General features: G+C 42.3%; 1 protein-coding gene across 1 annotated transcript; it reads right to left on the bottom strand.

Annotated features, from left to right (window-relative positions):
- On the bottom strand, nucleotides 1–26,157 carry ntrk1 (neurotrophic tyrosine kinase, receptor, type 1; the record flags this gene model as incomplete). Its single annotated transcript, XM_079164753.1, has 17 exons — nucleotides 1–186; nucleotides 2,477–2,635; nucleotides 2,906–3,146; nucleotides 6,277–6,449; nucleotides 7,886–8,016; nucleotides 8,551–8,706; nucleotides 9,917–10,019; nucleotides 10,139–10,197; nucleotides 10,297–10,314; nucleotides 11,935–12,264; nucleotides 14,466–14,604; nucleotides 14,947–15,092; nucleotides 15,740–15,894; nucleotides 17,068–17,136; nucleotides 20,253–20,324; nucleotides 21,417–21,491; nucleotides 25,961–26,157. 17 exons carry the CDS (start codon nucleotides 26,155–26,157, stop codon nucleotides 1–3), a joined length of 2,409 nt encoding a protein of 802 aa, XP_079020879.1.

The following is a 26,157-nucleotide window of genomic DNA, read 5'->3' as shown; positions in this document are numbered from 1 at the left end:
TTAGCCCAGGATATCCAGGTAAACCGGCGGGTTCTTGACCAGGGTCAGCAGGCGGCTGTGGATGTCCTTGATGACCATCCTCTGCTGGGGCTCTCTCTGCCAGCAGCCCTGCATCAGCATGTACACCTCCTTCGGGCAGGTGCGTGGCCTTTCCAGTTCCCGTCCCTGCGTGATGCATTCGATGGCCTGTTCAAAAAATAATGTTATATTAACAGGATGTACAGTAATGTGTCAGTTCAACTTCATATCTCAGCTCTCCGGCAATTAACTCACAAACAATATCGATTTTATGAGCTTTTAAACGAGACCAAGAGTCTACAGGCACGCTAGCGGCCCCGTGAGGCTATACATCATATATACTGTATATACGGTCATTGAGCTAATAGCATGGTAAGATGCTTACGTTGATAATGCTAACATGGGGAACTATATAGTAGGTATATAATGTTTAGCGTGTCAGTATGCAATTAGCGCTAAACACAAAGTACAGCTGAGGCTGATGGGAATTTAATTTTACAGGTATTTAATCACAAACTAAAGAACTGGACGAACAGTAATTTTGACCAGATGACGGCGCTAGATTAAAGATCAGGGGACCATGAACGGCGGTAACAAATTTCATGTCAATCAATCTAGTTGTTATATGTTAAATTAAAAAACTAAAATGTCAACCACATGGTGGCAAATTCTCAGTGTGCTAAAATTAATTGAGAGAGACAAAGGATCATCAAGGATAAAAATGTTTTAACAAAACATACTTTTTGGCCCAACAACGGTTACATTAGCGGAGACCTCGGGGACAAATGAGAGCAGCCAAAATCAGAATAACCCTCAGCTCAGACACTAATAGCTTCGATGGCTGAGTTCACACGCTCTTGCTGCTCAGTGAATAAATCACTGTCGAGGATGGGAGAGCGGATTTCACTGCGCTCTCCATTTGAAGGGGTCCTGACTCAATCTCTTCCCCATTGTTAACCTTGGCCCGATCCAATGAACAGAAGAGGCCTGTCAGCGCTCAGCCAATTCACACCCAAATGGCCCGTCAGTCAGCCGCACAGCTCGACGCGCACAGGCTCGCGGCGGACGCCCCAAAATGGCGGCTGCCGCCACTGCGGAGTCAGTATTTTGGGATGATTTATCTCCGCCACTGCGTATTTAGGCAACATGATAATTTCACCTGACCCTCATGGGCCGAGACAGATTAGGTTAACAAGGTTATAGCTCATTGGCTCTGGGCAAAAATGAGAGCCAATGAGATTAGAATTGAGTGCCGGGGAAAAGTGATCTACCCTTCTCTTGAAAGGAGAGAGGGTTTGGGCCTGTAATAGCACCGCTGTGGTCGCAATGGAGTCCCACTTCTTGGTGCTCGAGCTGAAAAGGCTAGACTGGACTGCCCTTAATTACTATGAATTTATTGATCAGTTTACGAGCATAGAGCCATAAAAAACTTCAGCAACATATGCTCTGAAGTATCCACGACTTTCAATGAAAATGTTTTGTTTTGTAACTCTGAACTATGTGAAAGCACCAAAGCCTTTCAGGCAGCCATATTCAGCATATAGCTAATTTAACATATTTTAGTAGATATAAGTAGTAGAATATAATCACTATTTTTATACCATTTATGTATCAAATGACAACGTTTTAGCAATGTGACAATGTGAAAGGGGTGACTCATAGTGAAGAACATACAGACAGTTATCAATCTGTAGCTGCCCTCAGCTTTACGGAGCTTTATAGCTATTTCTGTCTTGTTTACTAGCTGGATGGAGCAATGATCCCACTGGCTACACAATTTAGAAATGTAGTTTATTCACGTCTTCTGAGTTTTAAAGTAGCCTACCATTGAACTTTACAACTATGCAAATGACTAACAAATCCATAGGAACAGAGTCTCTCAACAGTATGAGGTCAGATATGTCTAGAGCAGGACCATTATTGAACTACTCAAGGTTGTTTGCCTCCAGTCAGTTGCAGTTTTACCTCAATGTCTGCCCCAAACGCCATCAATCATCATCTCATCCTATTAAGACATTTGTGTGTAATTGTAATAATTAGCATGTTAATTCTTGAGCTATGGCCAAACACGTGTTTTGCGAGGTCACAGGGACCTTTGACCACCAAATTCCAATCACTTTATCCTTGAGTCCAAGTGGACGGTTGAGCGAAATTTGAATAATTTCCCCCAAGGAGTTCCAGAGGTATCGCGTTCACAAGAATGGGACGGACAGTCGGACAACCCGTAAACATCATGCCTCCAGCCCCGGCTGTCTGAGGCGCAGGTGCCTGGGACAGTTCCAGATGTCAGATGTCTCAAAAAACTGGACAAATAAAACACTATCTGCTTAGCTAGACGCCACAAAAGGTGATTAAGAAACATGTCTTTTTTTGTAATTTGTTTGTCTTTTGGTGGAAATGTTTCCTGGCAACAACAAAGCAGATCAAAGTTGGTGACAAACTTTTCATTCCAACCCACCTCACTGTTGGACAGCTGGTACCAGGGCTGCTTGCCGTAGGTGAAGATCTCCCAGAGGACCACGCCGAAGCTCCAGATGTCGCTCTCCGTGGTGAACTTCCTGTACATGATGCTCTCCGGGGGCATCCAGCGGATCGGCAGCATCGTACGTCCGCCCACCTGAGGAGGAAGACGAGGAAATGAAAGTAATGTTTCATCGTTCAACTGATTCTTATTATGGAAGCCCATTTACAACGCTGTGATGAGAAAAAAAGTTCTATAAGTCACTATGACAAACTATCTCAAAATAATGATTTAATATCTAAAAAGAAAATCACTTAGGATCTCAAAATAATTCACAAACATTAGGGCAGATTATTTTTTTTGAAGCAATACTTGAAGACAAAACAAAACATAACTTTCTCGTCTTTATCTTCTTCAGCCACTTACCCGATAGTAATCTGTGCTGTAGATGTCTCGGGACATGCCAAAGTCTCCGATTTTGACCACCATGCCCTCACCCACCAGACAGTTGCGGGTTGCCAGGTCGCGGTGGACGAAGTGCAGCGATGCCAGGTAGACCATGCCCGAGGCGATCTGGGCGGCGATGTGCAGCATCTGAGGCAGAGTGAGCTGACCCAGCGGGAGCAGCTTGGTCTCCTCCAGGATACGAGCGTCGGGGCCGTGAGCTCTACAGGCGACACACCAGGAACATGTGAGTGCTTTTGGATCGAAGATGCTTGATTCCACATCTGTTTTTCTTCCAATTATTTAAATGGGGGGTTTTTTTGCGCTTTATTAGACAGATGACAGGGAAATATGTGAGATGAGAAGAAGTATTTAAATCCTTTACTTAAGTACAAGTACACGTACAACAATGTGGAAATACACAAGAGTCCTGCTTACACAATCCTACTCAAGTAAAAGTACACAAGAATGAGCAAAATGTCCTTAAAGTCTCAAAGTAAATGTACACATTCTGGATTTCCACCAGTTGACCCAGAGTGTATCAGTTACACCCTGACAATTTAATTTTGGCCACTAAACTGCCACGAGGATTGTCTTATTATTAAAAGTTAATCACACAACATTACCAATGTCTTTTATTTTTATTTTTTCTGTAGCTCAGTTGGTTAAAGGCACATTTGTCACTACAAAAAAAACAACAACTATATATCAAAGCAGTATAGTCTTTTATTTACATGTAAAACCTAGTTGTTCTTAATTATAACAATAGAAAAACAGTCGAAAAATAGATTCTTAAATCTAAAAATTACTCGAAACTAACTGAGTGAGCCATTTTTAATGAGGACTCAGCTTGTATATAATGTGCTATTTGTAATTTCTGAAGTTTCATTGCTTTTTTAAAAACTACTTTTGAGGTAAGATATGTTTGTAGTGGTCACATTTGTATGCCAGTTTCAAGAAATGTTATAAATTTTTGATTGGGTAGATGCCAGAATAGAATGTTTTGCTGAATGGTTTTCCTTCCTGCACTGGAGCTGAACTCCCGTCCGCTGCGCAGTGCAAAGGGGACGTTACGATCACACATATTTCCATTTGTAAAGAACAGGACATGCTGGCCTCTGCTATTCTTATCTGCCTCTATTGGCTGTTCAAATTAATCAAATGCTGAGATTGGGCTCTGCAGTATGTTGGTAACTATGGCATCAACCTTGGGTGACCTGAAGGACAATGACATCAGCATGCAATCTGCAGATTGAAACATTTCTGACATACATGAGCTCTTGAGAGCATTACAGACGTGGTCAGCTTGACCGCGCCACAATAAAGCCGTTTAACAGGGACGGTTAATAGAAAACATAAGGCTTGTAATACGCCTACAATTGATTTGCAATAATGCAATTCGGAGATGCGGAGCACATTGACTCTCGTGGATCATAAACACCCACTCTCACGTCCAACTCCAGCCTAAATGAGCAAATCCCAGATGATGTGTCTCCATCCATCCTAATATCTCTCCTCTCCACTTTGTCCCCTCCTTACAAAGGAAGTTGTCTATACAATCACTATTAGTTTAAAAGGCAGGTGGCAGGGTGGGAAAGCAGCTGCATTGTGGGGGCCCTCAGTCGTTTCACCCATTCTGTCTGCTGGAAATGCGATTTCCATCCGTTGGTGAACATATATCTCAGGCAAAGTCTGTGTGCATGCGCATGTGTGTGTGTGTGTTTCATTCCCAATCTGTCTCCCGTGGAGGACACCTGGCAGACAGCATCAACTGCGTCTGCTCTAATAGTTTTGTCAGATGGTTTCCCAGGTGCCAAGAGAGCTCTAATAGGGCAACACAGTCTCAGTCCTCCAAAGCTTTCTGAACTTGTTTGCGATTAGATTCAAAACGACACATTTTAAAACCCGTCCGTCACCACGTTACAAAACAATTTGAGTTGTTGCTATGATGCTCTTCTTGAGCCATCACGTCTAGTCTGTCTATATAAGTGCTGAATCTGATTATTCACTGCGTCTGTCAGTATTCAAATGAAATCCTGCAATTTACTATTTGCTATCATCCAGGGTGGGACATCTTGCAAATGGTATATTTTGCCTTGACATGTTGCGAGTCACATTTGCACCAAACAAGAGACGTGCCCGGGATGCCACACGATCTTTCTTATTTCTTCTATAAAAGTCACCGCGGCCCCAAATCTTCTGTGACAGACAGGTGACATAAACTGCCAGTGGAGGAGAAATAATTCATAGCTGATATTAAGCTGTGTTTGAGTCACTTTAGCAAAAGACAGCGGGAAATCAAGAGAGAGATCTAAACTACTGACTATCATCTAAAGCTCTTGTAAATGGGACTTTAGAGACCTTAAGAGACGGAGGAAAAGCAGCAGCATCAAACTATTAGTCTACACAGTGACCACTTCCACAGCCGCCCTCTTTCATGTTCTTAAACACACATAATCCACAGATACGCTGAGTGACCACCGGAGCCACACAGTCCACCGAGGTCGGCTGAGTGGGTTCAACCTTTAAGCACACGTCAGGTTTGACTGATAGTGAAGTATCACTGCAGCTCCCAGTGTCTTTAAATAACCGGAGGCACTTATTGGTGTGTCTGAGAACAGATTCAGACTCTTAACAGTTGCGGGTTAAATGCCTTGCTCAAAGACACTAAAGCTGTCATTCATGGAGATCACTGGAAGTCCAAAAAGGACAATTAGTCAACTGGTCTTTTTAGGAAAAGCACAGGTGTAAGTCAGGCTGCCGCTGACGGCTATCTTCATTATCCCGTAAGTTAAACTTGGGATAATTATTCATATCTTTCACTGTCATTTTTATATTTTAATTATATATGCATACTGTTTTTGGTCTTTTTATATTTTCTTGTTTCTTTTATATTGTGTCTTAATGCCTTTATATAAAGTAATGCACTTTGAATTACCTCGTTGTTGTTGGCAAGTGCCTTGCCTTGTATGCTGATTACTTTCTTAATAACTGATGAATTGATTGGTCTATGAAATTATATAAAATAGCAAAAAATGTCCACATCCTGAAGCCAAAGATATTTGAATTGTTTGTTTTTGTGAGACCAATAGTTTAAAAGCCAAATATATAATAAAAGACTTCTAGATACTCATCGACTCCTTTTGGCAATTAATAAAGAAATAATATTATTATAATGTAAATAATAAACTTAATGATGGCTCCATTTCTAATTTAGCTGCTGCCTGATCTATTCTATAAGAGCAGCGTCGCTGCATCCTGTGCTCGGCGCCACCCAAGATGATTGTGATTGGTTCAAAGTAACACAACTGTGCAGGAAATTGAACTCGACCATCATTAGCAGGTCTGCTTACCTGAGAAATCGGTTGAGGTCTCCGTGCCTCATGTATTCGAACACCATGGCCAGCGGCTCTCCGTCGGTACAGACGCCGTAGAATCGCACAATGTGCTGGTGTTGCAGCACCGTCAGCAGCTCCGCCTCCCTCTGGAAGTCCTGGCGGGTCGACTCGTTGGCGTCCTTTAGAGTCTGTGACCACACAAGGGGGGCGCATTTACATGAAGTTGCTGGCTTATAAATAAAAGTGGGCCTCTTAAATCAACTGCATTAAAAGCAATCAACAGTGCTAACAGAGCTGCGGGAGGATCTGTGTGTTCGCACTCGGCCCAGAATTCCTTGCTACGCCCCTGCTTATGAGTGATGATGTGTTGCAATAAAAGCACAGATTAATGGGAAGATGAATTTGAGCAGAGCCTTGTTTTTATTCACTGTGGTTTGCATTAACCTGTTGTAACATGAGCTGTGTATTAAACCACCTGACTGTCCTCCACAAAGACATCTCACTCTGAAACCGCAGGATGTTATTTCAGTGCACGGAGGATTTAAGAGTAAGTGCAGTGTATTTACTTTGACTCTTGTTGGTGTGGTATCAAGTAGCATTTTTAAAGAGTACTTTAAGCTTTTTTTGAGTATTCATTTTGCCTTTATTAGATAGTGGACAGCGGAGAGCTGACAGGAAAAGAGGGGAGAGAGATGGGGGCATGTAACAAAGGTCCCAAGCTGTTACTTGTTTTAAGTACTGAAAGTGTTGCAGTTAATACAGATAAAATAGTAACTGGATGCTGCTTAAATATAGCATTTGTTCCTGTTTTTCTCTTTTGTTTAATGTTAAGAGGGAATAAAACCACTTTAAAGCTAGGGTAGGTAATGAATTTTAGAATCTGTTTTTGTTTACATCCCGACAGCATTCAATCAATCTACTATAGATTATAAAGCACAACATCTCTGTCTGTGTGTTCTTGGCATATCTCGAGAAGCGCTCATCCGATCTACTTCTCACTTGGTGTGCATGTTGCTTGGGACGCTGTGGAGTGCTTCGTCGAATTTGGTGCAATTTGGACACGCAACATTTTCAATATCAATAAACTTTGAGCTAACGAGCCCAGAGAGCTCTGTGCAGCAGCGGGGGGCGGAGCTTCGGGGCACTGCTGTCGTCGGCAGGGGTCCTTTACAGGCTTATTGACTGCAGGTCACTTTTACTGGATGCTGGTTAAACTAACGTTACAATCAAAACTCATCGTGGACCAGGAGCTGAGCAATCGGCCTGCTCCAAAGAGGCATGCACTCTGAACTTCCACAAGCTTCGCAGCTGTGAGAACTAAGAACACCGTGTTCATTGTTTACGTTCATAATGATCATTTTTTTGGGGGGGGAGTGGCTTTGGAAGGAGGCCTGAAGGGACGGCCTGTCCGTGTTGCTGACTTTCTCGCTATTTAGCGGCTTTTTGAGCTAGTGCTGCTAGTGGCTACTTTTATTGGAAGAAAATAGCAACACCGGGCTGAGTTTTTCAGTTGGATACTGTCAAAATCTAACTTACTCTTCCTGTTTTTTTCCAATGTTGCGGACCCCAGCTTTAATGGTGAAAGTGCCGTTGAGATGGTGAAGAGTGATGTCCATTCACTCACCTTGATGGCCACTAGCATCTTGTTGCTGTCGGGGCTGAGGTTGGCACAATCTGCCAGGTAGACTTTGCCAAACGCTCCTTCACCCAGCTCCCACTTCAACACAATGTCCTGCCGTTTAATATGCTGGACACCTAAACATTAAGATACAGAAAAGGTTTCAAAATCTGGGTGGAATGTTTTTCTGTTTGCAAAGATTTCCCCCCTTTAGTTTACTTTGTTGTCCCTTATTAAACCCATCTTGTTCTTTTTTGTAATTAGCAGACAAAAACAACAAAATATTGCAGACATTAACACAAGTGACCAAAACACTCCACTTGAAAAATGTGTTTGTATCAGAATCAGAAACGGTTTATTGCCAAGTATGATATACATACAAGGAATTTGGCTTGGCGATTGGTGCGTGACAATAAACAGTGCAATAGTAAAAGACATAATTAAAAAATACAAAACAAACAAACACATTAAGAGTATCTTAAAACAAGTATTATTAAAGTGTCAAGTGTAAATTTAAAGAGAACAGTTGTGTAACTATAGGTAATTGTTCTGGAGATGTAAGTGAAAAACACTGAAATGTCATTGTATTTCAGGAAAAAGCACAAGTATGGATTCAGCAACGAACCATCAAACATCATCAGAGTGGAAACAAGTTCAGCAGTAACACTCACACATGTCCTTCTCCTTGATGATGCCGCAGAAGTATTGTGGATTCTCCACGAAGCTGGATAAACCAGAGTCCTCATCTGAGGAAGGCGGGCTGGTTCCAAAGTTCATGAAACGAAGCGACACAGCCAGGTCGTCCTCGGTTCCCAAAACTGATGACCCTAATGACACGGGGAGGAGATGCAAACAAGCAAAACTGAGGGATGCGTGACACCTAATCAGCCTCCAACCACTTGTGATCGCAGCGGCCATCAGGAGAAAATTCAGAACTCATTTTTCCCCATTGAGGAATCAACTATCGCCGCCACCAGCTTGGCTGCACGTTTTGTCGGTGCCGTGGTGACAGATGATGACAAGCTCTAATAATCACCGTCATCAACCATGCAGCAATCAGGACACATTGAACTGAAAAACGGGGGGAAGGAAGCCTGAATGGTTAGCAACCCCCGACTACAGTAAGTATTAAAAGCCAAACAAGTGGGGCCCAAATTGTGAAACCCCACTCAGCAAGGCAAACCACAGAACCCCTAGAGTCCAACTCGGTAGAAAATGGAACAACAAAGAGAGAGCACAGAAGCGATGGAGGAAAGGAAAGAGGGAGCAGGGCCCACTTAGGCAATCAGGCCCACTTAGGCACTTTTAGAGTGAGAAGGGTAGATGTGTGTACGTGTGTGTGTGTGTTAGGGGGGGGGGGGGGTCAGAGTGGAGCTATATCACATCTAGCTGTTCCTCCATCCATCCATCCATCCATCCATCTTCTTTAATGGCCCTCACCACGTGGCAGTGGCCAAGGGAGGTTTCTGCCGCCATTCTCATGCAGTAATTAAGGCACTTTAGCCCGGCCGACACAGCGGCTGCCCGTGTGCAAAGTTACAGCTCAGTGGAAATCCTATATTAGTCGCTCTCTGCTGCGCACTACCTTCCGAGAGCCTGACAGAACCATCGGCGAATGTGAAACAATAACTTGGTCGAGCGTTTTTGACTGTGGCTCATTCCAGTTCGCATATACGACTCTAATGCCTGTGTGTTGACGATGGAGCTAGACCTGGGGGGGTTTGATTAGCTTAGCTTAGCTTAGCACAAAGACTTGAAGCTGGGGGAAACGGCTAGCCTAAAATAGTTACAGCAAGTTACATTTGTGATGTATGAGTAAGCATTTGGGGTGCTGGTAGGCGGATATTTTACGACCGCTCCATAGTTAACTGTGGTAAAATAATCCAATACCGAAAGGTGTTAAAGTCCACCTGCTGCTTTACATACAATTTATTTAAAGGAATAGTTCAACCTTTTAGGATACATTTGCTTCTCATCTAACTAACTAGCGGCTAAATTATGCGTGCAGTGAATTAAATCATTTGTGTTTCAACTTACGGTGAATACCAAACTTGGAATTCTGGCCACACTTGTTAATAACCAGAATCATGATGAGAAGGAAAGTGCAGGCAAACACGGCAAGACCCACAGCCACAGACACCTGTTTCAAACAAAGACAGATTTACAGTCACACTCAGTAACATCACTGACGGTCTGATCACTAACACTGACTGATAGTCGTGACATATTTGTGGCGGGAATGTCGACGCACGGACGTACCACAAACACTCGACTCTCCGGGTTCTCGGTGACGTCCATGTTTGATTTGTTTGTCGGAACTGAGGGGCAGGAATGAGATTTGTTTAGACGGGACCGCTCGTCAAGTCTACGCGGTGCTGAGGAGACATGCTGGGATTTCTGGGAGAGTAGTTACTTACTTGGATTCATATCAGGGACTGGCATTAGGGAAGCGAGAAGACAAACACAGTTATGGAAACACATTAAAGAGAAGCGAAGACGCAAACGGTGATATTAAAGGGTGCACTGACAAACACACACACACGCACTGTTTCAATATTAAACCTTTAGCTGATGAATAAAAATTGGTTAATTTCCAATTAGTCTTTTCTACGGAAATAGTGAATAACATTTTTTTTAATGCAGCAGTCAATTTTGAGATTTTGGGCTATTTTGCTTCCATAACATGACTTCTTTCAGACTACCGGAAAGAAATCATCCAAAATAACCATTTAGGTAATTTCTACTTTGTCTATTTGTGTTTGTAGAATTCTCCTAAATTCACCAAAAGTAAGCAAAAGATAATGCCTCATTTGCATGTTTAAACAAAACAAAAAGAACAATCACCTAATGTAACCTGTGTTTTAGGGTGATATCTTTTCTTTCTTTTTTTTTACGCTGTTTTATATTTAAACATCCATTTTCAGCAAACTTGTGAAAAACATTTTTTTTATCTTAATGAAAGTAATCAACGAGGGAAGTTTCATTGTGATATATATTAGTGTTTTTTTACCCGATTCACCTGGAGTGTCTCTCCTTAACTCTATGTGTAGCTCGGTGTTCATTTGATTAATGTATTATTAATTTGGCTTTGTAATTGTGTTTCTTTCTCGCCTGCCTCATTCGTTCTTGAGATTTATGTGACTTGGCCGTTGTAACAACTGTCAGCTCGTCAACATTTCACGTCCCCGTTTATCTGTAAAATATTACGCTGATGTCTCTCAGAGAAATCCTCGTAGTGATGAAGGATTGATAGTGACTCCATCGAAATGTACAATGATTTCAATGCTCTTAAGAGTCAATACGAGATTAGGTGATGTATTAAAGTAATGCTTATTTGCTTCCTTGCAGAGAGGATCGAGAAGTCTGTGCGTTACTTATGGAGCAGGAACTGTGAGTTGATTACCTTTTGATTAACCTCCAGTTAATGAGAAAATGTTTTGTTCATGTAAATCCTCAATACCCTTGGTGAGGGCCGGTTGTGTTTGATGTTATTGAGGTTCCATAACTTCATATTTACATCTAGAAATGTATGTAAATAAATATCCCACTAAAGCACTAGCCCACACACGTATCTATGCAATAGATCTTTAGGGCAGAATATGACATTTGGTGGTGATTATTAATTCATTTTTATTTCTATACCTTACTACAGGGGGCAATAGAAACTAATGTTTTAATGTAATTAGTAGTTAATGAGCTGCTCAACAGCGGGTTCAGAGTTAATCAGGAATGACTGAATGAAGAAAGTATGTTCATCACCAGATCTCTAAGAGCTAATCATTACATAATGTTTCATTAACTTTTAATTATCTACTCTATCGTCCTCATTTCAGGAACATTTCATTTATTTTTCATCCATTGCTTTGTAACCACTCAGTATTTTGAGGACCTTGTTGAAAGATGTTTCATATTAATCCGTGTTTCAACACAGGAGCAAGCCACGTTGAAGAAGATATTGAGATAGATTGCTCTTTTAGCTGCCCTAATGGCCTCCTCTGCTCATTATGGGATATGCTGCTCGGAAAAATAGCTCCAAAACAGTTTCAGGAACTCACCTAGAAATTTCCCCTCAGGATCGAGGTCGAACGGGTTGTCCATGAACATCCCATCGGCCGTGGCCTCGTCTCTTCCCAGTTTGTTCTGCACGATCAGAGTGTAGCGGCCGTTGTTCATGTGGGTGGGCTTGTTGAGGAAGAGGCATCCGTGTTTCACCGATCCGTCACCCGAGTCGGGGATGAGCTGGGTGTACGTGTAGACGCTCTCTTTGAGTTCGTTGCCATTGTAGCGCCAGGAGATGGTCGGCTCAGGGTTGCCATCCACGACAAAGGGGAAACACCAGTGGTGCTGCTGCACGGCGTCCCTCAGGTAGATGATTCTGACTGGAACTGATGGGAGATGACAGATTTGAGAGTTCAGGGGCAGTAGGAGATTGCTCCTGACTTTGTGTTTCTTATTTGGAATGTAAACTTGGAAAGTAAAGACTTAAAATGAATAGTGTGTAAACAGATGGAAACAGCTGGCCTGGCTCTGTCCAAAGGTAGCAACATGGTCCTAAAATGTATCTATATAGTAATTAATTAGTCGTTTTTCGGTTTGGTGCTTCACTATAAATTAAATGCATTTAGGTTTTGGGGTTGGTGTGACACAATTCACACGTCTCGTTGGGCTCTAGGAAACTGTAATGATAATTTTTTCTCTTACTATTTATTGAGATTTCAAAAACCAAGTGATTAATGAATTAATTGAGAAAATAAATCTGCAGGTTGATCGTTAATTTAAGTAAAAAAGTACCATGTTTCCCTCTGAAGTGTAGTGAAGTGGAAGTACAAAGTAGCAAAAAATGAAGTAATAATAATAAAAGTACTTTGCACTGGTCATTGCCAATAAATCAAAACATGATTACGGAGATGTTCCTTTAAACGCACAAGCCTACAGCCAACAATTGTATGCTGAATGTGCACCTTCATCATGTGCAACGTAAAGCCGACGGTTGGTAAAGCGTCCTATAGGTTCCTCTCTGAGTTTCCATGAATCAATGCTCTCCATCTGTACATCAAACCTGTGCTGACCCGCTATGAATAATGAATCCCGGTCGTCGTCGTGCCCCCGACCACAAAAGCTACCTGGAAGCTCCGCAGGACGTGAGGTTACACAGGAAATGGCCTCGTCTAGATCGAACACGGACTCTCGAGTGCAGAGACCCCTCACAAGTCTACAGCTCTTAACCCATGACCCGGCCTCAGAGAGTGCTGTGCTCAGGGGATACTGAGGTCTTTTCATCCAGAGCCCGCTGAGGTCCGTTGCACTGGGTGAAAATTAGCACCGTGATTCACATTTAACTAATCATCCATTAGCGGCCCCTACTAAACTTACACAAGCTATTTCACTGCAGGGGTTAAAAGGAGGGCTAGAATTATGTTTAGTGAGCCTGCCAGCTCTCACTGGAGGATTTTAGACAATGTACATGTTCAGGAAATACACAAAATGATTCAGTCCAGCCAGAACCTGAACCTTTTCGCATACAAAATATTAACTGTTGTGATGATGAATATGAAGAAAACGTGTGCTCTGAATCCACCTTTTTACTTTAAATGACATTGCAAAACAGGCACATGCTCTTTTATGAAAGGGAAGCCACACGAGCGCCATGAATCAATGGCACAGAGAGCCACTCAGCAGTAAACACCCACTGTTCAGGGAGGTAATTAAGAGTAATTAAAGGGCTAGCGGTTAACGAGTGTCCGTCCACCAGGGGGGCTGATGTTGATAGATTAGCTGCACTAACGCATTTACAGACTGCCAATCACTGCGGATGAAGCGGTTTTCCGGAGTAGGAGGGAAAAGTCCATTAGCACAGGCTCAAATCAGATCTTAGCACGGGTTATCAGCCCCATTTTCCTGACGTTCATTATCTGTCCCTCGATGCTCGTGCATTTGGCCTCAGCTGATTGGCGCCCCCGCTCTTTTTTTGGCTTTATTTTCTAATGAGTGTCACAGAGTTGGTGATATACGATATTGTTTGGGCAGTATTTTTTTCAGTAATGTATCGCTAATGCATCTGACAGTGTTTTTCTGTGGGACCGCTGGGTGCTGTCATTCCTCCGTGTTCCTCCCGACTCGGAGATGCGCTAATGCATCTGAAAGGCGAAAACAACAGCAAACCTCCTGGGTGAAGCTGCAGCTGTAGTTTAGAAGTACAGTGCATGTGAATTGAAGGAGTTCTTTAAGAGCAAGGGGAGGTATGCTCACTCTCTTTTGTCCTCTCATTGTATCCCTCCTTCAAATGGCCAGCCATACCTGCAGCACTCCACTCATATTATTTGAACCCTTCTCGCCAGTCGCCAGAGTGAGTGGCAGATGACAAAGAGCTCCATTAGAAGTGTGACGGGTACGTGCTCGTGTTTGTGGAGGGGGCATTTAGAAGAAATCAGTACAGTGCATTTTTCCTTTCTCCGGCTGTCCACCCTGCCTGCACTAGAAAAATGGCCCCATGTGTGCTCTCGCCCTAACCTCCATTAAGCCCCGGCGACTTGCTTTGAGCCCGTGAGTGTTTCGAGAGTTTGCTTTTTATTTTGCAGGCACTTACACTCAATGTCCAATTGCACCATGTCCTCCCCGGGCCCAGCTTGGTTCTCGGCCTCACAAGTCAGGTTGTGCAGGTTGTCGTTGGATGAAGCGTTGATGAGGAAAAGGACCAGCTCTAATGTGGAGCCCCAGATTCTCTCCTGTCAGCAGTCAACGTTGCAGACAAAGAGCAGAGGAGGTTAATGCAGCCCGGTCACAACTGCATATAGATCACTTAGAGGGATACGGGTTAGAGGCCTGAAAGGGGATCCAATTTACTATACTGTAGATCAATAGATTACAGGACCCAGCTGAACTTTATTTAAACGGCTTTAAGCTGCAGTTTGTCTAAAGAGCTTTACAGCACAGAAAATAAAGGAAACAGTGAAATGAAATCAAATCTACACACAAGACACGTGGCCTCAGACAAATACAGCCAGCAATAGATAGCAAATGATATATTTGTTAATATGTGTTTACATTTACTGAAATTACTTCACTACCTGGGTATGGAAGAGAGAGAGGAGCTCATCAGTTCGCCATCTCACATTGGGAGTTGGACTTCCTGTCACTTGACATGCAAATGTCAGGTTGCCTCCTTCCTGAATCTTTGAATCTTTGAAGGGGACAATGGTCACCTCAGGCAGACCTGAGAGCAGCAGAGGAGACAGCAATGAGAACGGGTCGCTAATGCGATGGTACGATTGAGTGAAGACAGCCAAGCTTCTTTTTTTTTTTCTTCCTTTCTTTTAGCAGTTCAGAGAAACGGCACTGCAGTGCCAAAAACTCTCTCATATGTTTCCTGGCAACAAGATGTTCCCGCTCTATGCGATTAAAAACGACAATGCTGGCGAGTCAATTTCTTCCCTGCATTTCACCGCACCTGCTCGTTGAAGGCATTGATATGCAGAAGTGGATCGACAAATGGTTATTTGTTTCCTTTTCAAGCCAACTGGATGAAGCTGCGTTCTTTTGAAATGTTCATAACACCACATGAGAGGGAGACTTATGTCATGAACTTTACAATCAAATATAGCAATATTCTCTCCAGATATGTTTTAAGATGTAGAAAAATACAGAATGAAATTGTGTCTTCATTTTGATTTAATTACCTAATTAAAATTCCTACTTTTCTGTCATTGAAAAAAAATCCAGAATCTATGAATATGCAAACATTTCTAGACTTGATCTCTGGTTGGAACATTATGCACATCTTCCTGTTGACGTGCATTATTACTGATAACATTATATAACATCAAAATACAGTGCAAAAAACCAAGTCTGGATGCCACTCACTGCAGTTATCTATCACCAAAGAGTTGAGCGGCACTTCTTGATCATCGGAGAAGCAAGACACCATTTGGTTGTCCAAGTCACCGCGTTCATTCCGTTGCCACTGCTGGAGCCAGTGGAGGTCACATGAGCAAACGAGAGGGTTGTCCCTCAAAACCCTGAGGACGAAACGGAGGGAAAAGTCATCTCTGCTGGCGACAAATTCAATGTCTTATTCCTTTTGATTCTTCGTCAAGAACACACATGAAAGAACTTCAACCGTAACACATTATTAATACGATAAATAGGAGAGACTAATGAATGAACTAACAATTAAAAGAAGTATAACCTATGCCATATTGAAGAATCCTTGAAGAACTTCACCTTTTAGATGGAAAATAACCTTTCGTTCCTTCTAACATTAAATTCCTCATAATGATTCTATTTTTCTATAGCTTTCAAAAACCCTAATAGCTATGCGGTACGGTGAAAAGGCGACGCTTTGCACTGATAAGTTAATCACTTTGTAAAAGGCAGCAATAGTTGCTCTTACACTAACTAATTATGTTCACCTCTGAATTAACACTGAAAGGCCTCCCGACCTAGAGATTACCCTTAACAATTTAGTATTTCATCTTTTGTATCTTGTACTTTAAAATATGTGCACATTATAATCAAGTCAGCTGAGAGAGACAAAAGCCTTTTTCTTTTTTTAAAACAAAAAAACGCTGCTGCCCCTGGCGAATTGAAAAACCGCAGCAGCACCAGCAGGATTCCTTGATTATCAAGCTGTGTTAAGTTACTTCAGTCAGACTGTGACGCAGGTTTGATATTAGGCTTGACCTTTCAAGTTAAAGTCAGCCATACTCCCCTATGGCTGCAAAGGTACGGTAGTTTGCTGCTCTGCCATTAAGCGGCGAGAAGGTTCTATCTGCGGCTTGCAACGAACAAAAGGTTAAGAGGAGGCACAACGGGTGAACCGGGTAAAAACTAATCTAAGTAATAGATTTAATTATGGAACTCTAAAGTGCTCTAAAGTGCTATGCTTAAACATGTAAATGAGGCATCTAACATCTAATGCTAACTTTTGGTGAATTTAGAAGAAATCTACAGGCGCAAAGAGACAAAGTAGTAAATAAACACTTAAATGTATATTTGGGACGTGGAAGAAAACTAGCACACTCTCTCAAAATTGACCATGTTTTTGCTTGTCGTGTCTCGCCCGTAATCCTAATCAAAGGTATGTGTAAAGTGCTTTGTCAAGTAAGATGAATTCCTCCTTTTCAGCAAACATGACCTCCTGGAAAATCAAAAATGATTTGAATGAATGAGAGACTTTAAAAGGGACTCACAGGTTGAGCAGGGGCAGAAAATGAAACACCCGCCACGAGATGTGTTCCAGAGAGTTTGATGCCAGGTTCCTGTGAAAAGATGAGAGGAGACACATGATATTACCAACGTTAGTTTAGTAGTTCTATCGCTATTCAGAAGTCAACTCATGCTGCGCACTATTTTATACAATCTGTGGATGTACCTTGTTCAGGAAAGCTTTTACGTATCGCGCTTAATGGTTCGCGTGAGAGGAAAGAACCAGCTGATAAAGAAGTCTGCACACAATCAATAAGGTAGCAGCACCTTGACAGCGTATTTGAAATGAGTTTTGTATTCACGCCGTCTGCGCAAATGTTGCTTTGAGAAAAAAAAGTACAATACATCTTTTAGAAAATAAATTGAACTTTTGTCAGGCTACATAAAAGAAAAATGAAAGTAAAAATGGTATTATCATTGTTTTGCAGTGTGATTTGATTGCTCTCTTTCAGAGCGATGCTTACCTGCTTTGAATTACCCTCAGTGGAAAACGTTAATGCATCCAAATGGGTTCTGATCAATTACCTTTGGCAAGCATTTCACACCAGCCAGGGGCCACATTCACAAACAGTTCCAGCACACCTCTCTCCGTGTTTGCTCAGTGTTCAGTACATTAGGTGATTAGTTCAGAGTCACAAACACTTCTCGGAGGAAGGGGCGCAGCTCGGCTACGCAGGCTCACAAACTCCATTCGCCAGTATTTTGAGGAAAACAGTTTCCCATTTTTGTAGAAAATGTACTATTTTTATACAGTGTAGTAGTAAAGTAGTTTACAGCCATGTTAGCTTCATGGCTCTAAGGGTGGCAATGTCAGTCCATCACTTGAGATATAATCTAATATCTTGAGATGGATTGTCATGAAATTTTGTACGAACGTTCAAGGTCCCCAGAGGATGAATACTCGTGAATTTGGTGATACCTGACATTTTCTCTAGCGCCACTGTGAGGTTGACCTTTGTGGTTTGACATGAAATGTCTCAACAACTATTTTTCTATCATGGGTGGATTGCCAAACTTGGTCTACATATTCACGCCTCCCCTCAGGATCAATTGAAATCACTTTGGTGATCCCCTGACTTTTCATCTAGCGCCATAATCAGGTCACAATTTTAAAGTTGTCCAAAACTTTTGGTTTGGTTTGTAACCAAACACCAGACACCGCTGGACGCTGACCAAACGTTGCTATTTGACGAGTTGGGGCGTGAGAGCGGGATGGCAAAACTGATGCCGATCTAATCAGCCTCAGTTCTAGTTTGTGCTTATGCTAATTAGCACATTGTAAGTACTACACATAGACATGGTAGCGTTGTCATTGTGAGCATGTTAGCATGCTGGCGTTAGCATTTAGCTTGAAACCGCACTGTGCTTGCGTACACTAAAATAGCCGTGGACTCCAAGGTTTGTGTAACTTTTAAAATGTTCAAAAATATTTAATACAGTCATTAAAAAACATTATTGTAATCCTGTCATGGGTGAATGCTGCATATCTTTTTTGCCAATCCTCTCAGGGCACTAAAATATCATCACGGTGCCTCTCAAATGATCCTCAGACAGCCGAAGGCCCAGGCTGTAAATAAACCTCCCCCAGAAGATGACAAAAAGCCACACTGGGGAGCGCCCACATGGAAGCCAATACATATTTACTCTGGCAGGGCCAAGGGTTCAATTATTTGTTTTCCCTGCTCCCAAAAGTTCATGTCAGATGGTTTAGCCATTGGGGCTTATCTATTACCAGCTCGATTCCTACCCGGGCCCACAGGGGGGAGAGCAGAGCCGGGAATAGCAGCTCATTTGCTTTTTGGCCTTTCTTAAGTACTGAATTTGATCACAGATTATAACAGAGGTCCGTGAGGGTTGTGGGTGGAGACGTGAGCAGAAGTAGAAAAAGGAAAGTGGTCCAAGCCTCCATGTCCACTGCTCAGTTTGGTTGTAGTCTTTTCCTCTTAATCTCAGAAATACATCTGTCATACAGAAGCCCCTATACCCCCCCCCCCCCCCCCCCCCCCCAACCCCGGCCCACCCTCTCCCTCCACAGTCAAGTATTGATTAAGTGATAATGGACCCTTAGTGGAGTGTATTTATTATGCATCAGTTGTCGATAATCCGCCAAAGTGAGCGAGTAAAAGGTGACTGGTGGATGTCTTCTCCAATTTCTCCAGCCCACCCCGCCCAACTCCCCCCCCCCCACCCCCAACCCCCCATCTCTGTTCCTCGAAAACACTGCTGTCTTTCAGATAAGCAATGTGGGACATGTCGCACACGCTCAGTAAAATGATGAGGACAAGATGGATGCGATAAGGGTCAGCTGCTGCTGAATAGACGGATTTGATGGTTCCACCAGATAAGTCTTCAGAGTATTATTAATTGTCGGGCCTGACGTGAGAGGCGTGGGAGGCCAAACTGATCACAAACGTAAAGACCCGAAGAAATGACACGATGTGACTTTTTAGAAATAATGAGTGAAAACTCAGGCTGCCTGCTAATTTGTTTTATAGATCACTGTTATTATTGAATATAAATTCACTATTATATGCTAACATATGTTTCTATGGTACAGTATTTGACACATTTATTAGCATTACAAATATCACATTAGTTTTTTTGTGAGTAACAGCTGAAGTAATTGATTTTTTCGCTGATTACGTGCACTATTGATTCATCTGCTTTAATCTTCAGGTTAGTTTATTGATTAATCTAATAGTGAAAAATGCAAATCACAATTCCCCAGACCTCATGGCAATGTCTTCAAATTCCCTGTTCTTTCCAAAACCCCAAATTATGATCATATCAACACTCATATTAGAGAAACTGGAACTAATTAGAGAAACTGGAGCTAAATGCTAATTTGTCTAAACTTGCTTGCATTTGTTACAAACAGCTGGATGTTATATTTTACATGACACCCATCTAGAAAGACGACTTCTCATAAATGCAATGTGTGGTTTAGAAATGAGCTCACACATTTACCAGATCTGTGGATGAGTAACAACCATTCGAACGAGCGACTGAGTCACTGTGATTTTGAGAACTGCAGCTCTCGCTTCATGTTTCGTGCAATATTAAAGGTCCGGCCGAGCACTGACTGACAGCGACAAATAGGCTGACCCACATACAGGTCACAACATGACACGGGGATGACAAATCCTTTTGTATTGACAAGGACACTTACACATACTGGAGCTTGAGGTTTAGTTGGAAGGCATTGGCAGAGATGAGCCTCAGCTTACACAATGTGACCGTGCTGGAGAGGGGGAGAAAGCACAACAAACATGTTTAGACTGAAATAAAGCACCATACAACGCAGGTAATCAAATAGAGTGGGAGATAAATAAATGCAGGAGTTGCATTATTGTCATTATTCATTAATCTGGCAATATTTATTTCAAATAATCAATAAATTGTTCACTCTGTGAAGTGACAGAGTTACTCAAATATCTTCAATTAGCTTTTTGTAGAGATGCTCCCAATTGAAAGGTTCCTTAAAAAAGGACTTAAATGATGAATCTATCATTAAAATAATTACCCATACATTTTTTGTCGATTCAACTAATCGATTAATTGGCTGAATGTTTCAGATCTATCAAACAGCTTGTTCTCTAACTGACTTTTATCTTTCTGAGACAAACTCGTTGTCTTCATTGAGGTCGTCAGAGTTGTTTTTTACAAATGGAACCTTCAGATGATGGACAAGCGTGTGTGGACACCCTATACTCTTTTTTTGAGTGGAGCTGTTTTTCATGCTTTGGTCAAGGACACTTAGTTCTATTTAAAGAAACTCTGGTTTCCACAGCGTACGGTGATATTTCATATAACATGGTGTGTGCACCCAACTTTTTAGAAGCCCCTTCCAGCAAACTGCGATTGTTCAATCAGAGCTCAGCAACCCTAACCAGGCATGGAGAGCTTTGGATTTCGCCGCATGTTGAAAGTGGTGTGTACGAGGCTGCGGTAAGAGCAATTAGCTTTAATTTGGTAAGAGGGTTTGGAGTAAATGTAAAAGGCAAATACAAGCAAAAGTGTAATGAATGGATTCAACTTTTTTTCTACCTTCCGTCTGAAATTAAAGGACCGATTGTTTGAAAAATGACTCAGAGCTGCTACCTTCTCGTTGTAAAAAAGCGCATACTGTATGTGCTGTGCCAGAGCAGAAAGCTTGATTGGCATAGCAACAGTAAGTAAAGGGGGGGGGGGGGGGGGGGGGTTATTGAGCAGTCAGTTGTCTGGAGTTACATAATGTATTAAGAATTGTGGACACAACAAACAGTATTCAGTATATTGCAGTGAAACAGTATTACAACATGTAAAAACATGAAGTGAGAAAAGCATTGCTTACAGGTTCTTCAGCTCTCTGTAGTTCATAAGATCAATTTCTGTGATGTTCTCCAGGGCTGCTTGGTTTTCTATGTAACTGGTTAATAAAGGAGAGAGAGAGAAAGAGAGAGAGGCAAGGTAAATACATACATTTAAAGTTGTGACCTTCATCCTTTTGTTGTGTAGATAATCAATCTACGCCCACGCTGAATGAAAATAAATGACACAAACCACTTACAGAGTTTCAGAAACAAGGGAATGAGTTCCTTCTTTAGGGACACACAAAACAATGATGAAGAGGAGTTTATCATCATTCGTGTTCATCATTTAGGGCGTTCCAAGCAGACTGATTTGCCTTTTTTCTTTTTTCTTTTTAAAGGCAGTTTTGTGTCCAAGAGAGTGAACCAGAGAAATAGAGTGACGATGATAATTCTCAAAACACTGAACGTGACCAAAGAGGCTGAATTGAGTCACCTGTGTAACCTTTGTGTCAATACGCAGCAGCCAATTACTGCAAACTATTAGCCTCAGTTAAAAGGTGTTATTATCGAGAGTTAGGAGAAAGAACAGGAAAGACCGGGAGTGAGTGGGGATCTGAAACAATGCTCATGTGAGTTGAATGAGAGCATAAAGAAAGGCATCAAAGGAGGAGGGCAGCATTCAAATTTGACCCCCCACTGACATGTCTGACCTCCCTGACTCTCCACCGAACAAACGGATAACAAAACCAACCGCCAGCCACAGAGCTCATATCAGGACTTAATCAATTGCTTATGTGGAAAAAAAAAAGCATAATGCCTTAAGAGACGCCGGGGAGACGAGACTGATGGGAAATTCTCCTCAGTTAGTCATTTTCCACTTTTCCAGACACAGCCTACCTCAGAATAACTAGTGAGCTGTAGATCAATTCAGCACTCAACGCAAGGACAGACAGCTCTTTTCATGGGAAGTATGAATAGATGGCTTGATCGGACCCACCAAGGATCTCGCCAGCGCAAACTGTCTGCCCCGTTCTCCTCCACCTCTCTCACTCCACATGGACGTGGTCCATTTAGCCCAGAAGGACTCTTCATTAACATTCACATAGCGAAGGATACGTGCATGTCTTCGGCCCTCTCTTGAGCACATATCCTTGGGAAAGCGTAATAAAAAGAACCTCATTTTGTTTTTTAGACGACCCCAATGGAAGATTGAAAAAATAGATATGCATCAACTTTAAAGATTGGCAATATATAACATATTTTTAAAGCAAATAAACTAAGCAGGAAGTACTTAAAGGTGTTTTTGGCAAAACAAAGAGCATGTTGTCTCTTGACAGCTCTCAACATGGCGACTGATGATCATCTTATTCAGCTTATTGTCTGTCCCGCCCCGATTAGTTTCACCAGTCCCTCATTAGCTCTGCACTCACCTGGTCAGTTTGAGTTTGCGTTGCTGTGTGGAGTTTTGCCTGCCTATGGGGCTTTGACCTGGTAAGACTGTTTGTTGGCTTTATTAAAGTATCTTCACTGTGTTAGCCCGTCTCTGTGGCTGCATTTGGGCCCTTCATGGCAACACGTTGAGCTCTCAGGGTCACTGTAGTTTTGAATACTGTGAAAGAAATGTGAAAAAAGTGTCTTTTTTTTCTGAATTGTAGTGAAGTAGAAGAATAAAGTGGCATGGATGGATATATAGATATATACAGTACTTAAATAATCCATGGGGACAGCTCTTTGTCAAGCAGTTAGCTGAATATAGATTTTTTTTCGCCCCATGGTATTAGTGTTTAGTGCATATGCCAAAAAATAAATACCTGCAGTAATTTCTAGTTGATGACAGCCACTTTCAGCATGTGGCATTGTTTCAACCCTCCAGTTCTCTGTTTGTCAGCTGCAACACACAAACCTTTTTATTCATGTCTGATTGACCCACACAGCAATAATGTGATTACAGGGCAGGTGGGCCCCAGGATCGCCCATCGCCCTTACTTATTGGATTGAGCCAAGTTGGTTGTATATCATCTATTGTTCCTGGGTGGAGGCATTGACTGGCAATTCACAAAATTGAATTTATAACTCCGGCGTATGATGAATCTTGGCCCCCGTTCCACAGTTAATGGCCCCTTGTTTGTTTCCGCGTATCGGCCGTATTCCCTCGCACTGCCAATTCGGCGAAGTGTTGTTGTTTGCTGGCATGTAGAGCACCGCGGTAAACAGCAGCCGGAGAAAGGCCCGCTCACTTATTGATCGAACGGTTCAGAGAGAATGTCAAGCCTCACCCTGAGCTTTACGGAACATGTTCAGCTGCAGGTACAAGGAAATACCTCTGCGAGAAGAGAGAGGGGGGCCAGGAGAGCGGGGCTGTAAGTGAATAGAGGCAGAACGCAGCAGTAAATTGACTTGCTCCACTGAAATAGCATTTCACAAATGTAGTTCCTTCCTAGCGAGTGCTAATTGCTTAGATCTGTGGACGGGAACAAAGAGAACAGCGTGGTGGTGCAGAGAGTGACATTTAGTTTTTCCATGCTGGAGCTGATGGTGGGTTGCATAATAATACAGCAGCCGTCTTTAAATCACAGGTGGTCAGTTTCTGCATACCTTTTTCATACAAAGTTTTAAAAAGCCAACGTTAATGGCAGTCATTTGCTGTACACGTGCTGCAGCTGAGTGAGAAGTCTCAGTTCTTCCGAGCAATAACTTTAAGTTTAAGGAGTTCCCCGCAGTGACCGCCTGCCATAAATATGTGGCAATCAAACATCATGTGGCATGAATGGCTGTAAAGACCTACATCGAACCAGCCTCCAGACCCCAGCAACAAGTGAACATCTGCTTCTTCTATTGAGCACCAGTTGAACCACAGGACACGAGTTGGGTCAGAACAACCTCAGTGACAAACGCAGGTCGGCAGATCTTTCAAAAGAAGTGAATTTAAATTAAAGCCTAAAAAAAAATGAAAAAGTCTTCCTCCAGTCCAGCTGCGGTGTATCTTAGATAACAGCATGCGGGTCACCACCATGAATAACAGCATGGTATTTGTACATGAAATAATTATTTGTTATCCTTCAGAACATAGTACACGTGTATTTTGTCCTTTAGTAAAATTTGAAGTCACAGAGTTTATGGAACTGTCCTTTGATGACAACTTTGTATCTGTACATATACTGTATTTGGATTCTTCATCTTCTGATGAAGACCACAAGCCAAAAACAGGTTGGTCTAAACAATAACAAGGTCTTCTAGAAGTATTGCTTGACCTCTCCATAATGGCGCTGTATCATTAGATAAGTTAAATAAGGGTATTTTCCCAAAATGTCAGGACTCAAGCCTCATCAAACCACACATTCCTGATGGAGCTGATCTTTTGAGTGTTAAAAACATAATAATTACATCTAAAGATGCTTTTTTTTACTTAATCGTCGATAAGTGCTTAATTAGTTTTGAATACTTAATGTTTTAAAGAAAAGTACAACTTGAAATCAAGATCAAGTTTAAAAAAAAAAAACAGCACCCCTGCAGACAGATGTAGGAAGAACTAAAGTCTCAGAGTTTATGAACTCTTAACGTTTTGTTACCGGACCAAAACAAAAGTATATTTCCACACATTCGGGACCGATTTTCCATCTCTTAAACTTGCAGCTATGACAACATAATAAAAAAACTCACCAAGTTTTCTTGGTGCGGTTTCCCACAACACTAAAGAGCTGATAGTGCTCAGAGCCTTTAAAGACCCCGAGGCCACATGTTGAGGCACAATGAATAATAGGACATCAGTTCCCGTCACTCTGGGCCAGTTATTGTCAGAAGCGATCCATAATTGATTTCCAATGACCAGAGTGACAAAATTACTGCCATGCTAATGCATCTCAAGCGGTAGTAAATTTACTTTCCATCAAGCAGCCTCTGGACTTGGCTAACGCAAAGAACAACTTCTTTCTACTCTCAACAGAGCGGAAATCTGATTGTATCAAATAATGAGAAATAAATAAAGCTTTGCGAGACAGATACTCTTGAATACTTTGGTGAGACGTCATCATTATCTCTTGCTAAACACAACTGGACAAACACCGCTGAGAACAAACTCTCCTCGTGGTATGAAAACAGACAACAAATAAGGAGAAATAAACAAATGCATGTCCGCACAAATTGGAAACCTATCAACCGTCAGAATGCAGAAAAGCACTTGTTCCGAGTCAAAGCAATGGAGAGCAACTTTATTGCACAACCTTAAATAAAACCTCTTCGTCCACTGCTTCTACAGCACTCAATCGGAAAACTTCACAAATGATTGTAGAGTGATTTCTATGATCACTACATTTTCACACCTGGACTAGATTAACAGACTCAATTGGACAAAACCCGGAAATATAAGCAATTACGCAGATCACATATGAGGCCATCGGCAAATGATCCCATTGAAATCAAAACTCTGCCATTGAGACCCTCGCAAACAAATGCAACGCCAGCCAAAGACTGCTAACATGAACACAAGCAGACAAAATCAAGCTTTGCAAACCACCAATATCGAGGCGTCTGATGAACTCGTGCTGATTCAGAGGCGCATGCAGAGCAGGTGGCCCATCATACTCACATCTCTGTCACGTTCTCGCTCTCCTGCAGGGCCAGTGCCGGGACGCTGGCGATGCCATTGGGCTCCAGGCACTGCAGCATGGCGAAAGAGCACCGGCAAGCCGCCGGGCAGCCTCCCAAGGCGGGCGCCGGCGCCAGGCTGAGCAGGGCGAGCACCAGGGGCAGGAGAAGTGCCAGGGCCCGCGGTGCCAGAGCCAT

The sequence above is a fragment of the Pholis gunnellus genome, assembly GCF_910591455.1.
Source record: "Pholis gunnellus genome assembly, chromosome: 8".
NCBI classification, from domain to species: Eukaryota; Metazoa; Chordata; class Actinopteri; order Perciformes; family Pholidae; genus Pholis; species Pholis gunnellus.
Note: the sequence above shows the minus strand (reverse complement) of the source record. Positions and strands in the feature narration are given on the sequence as shown.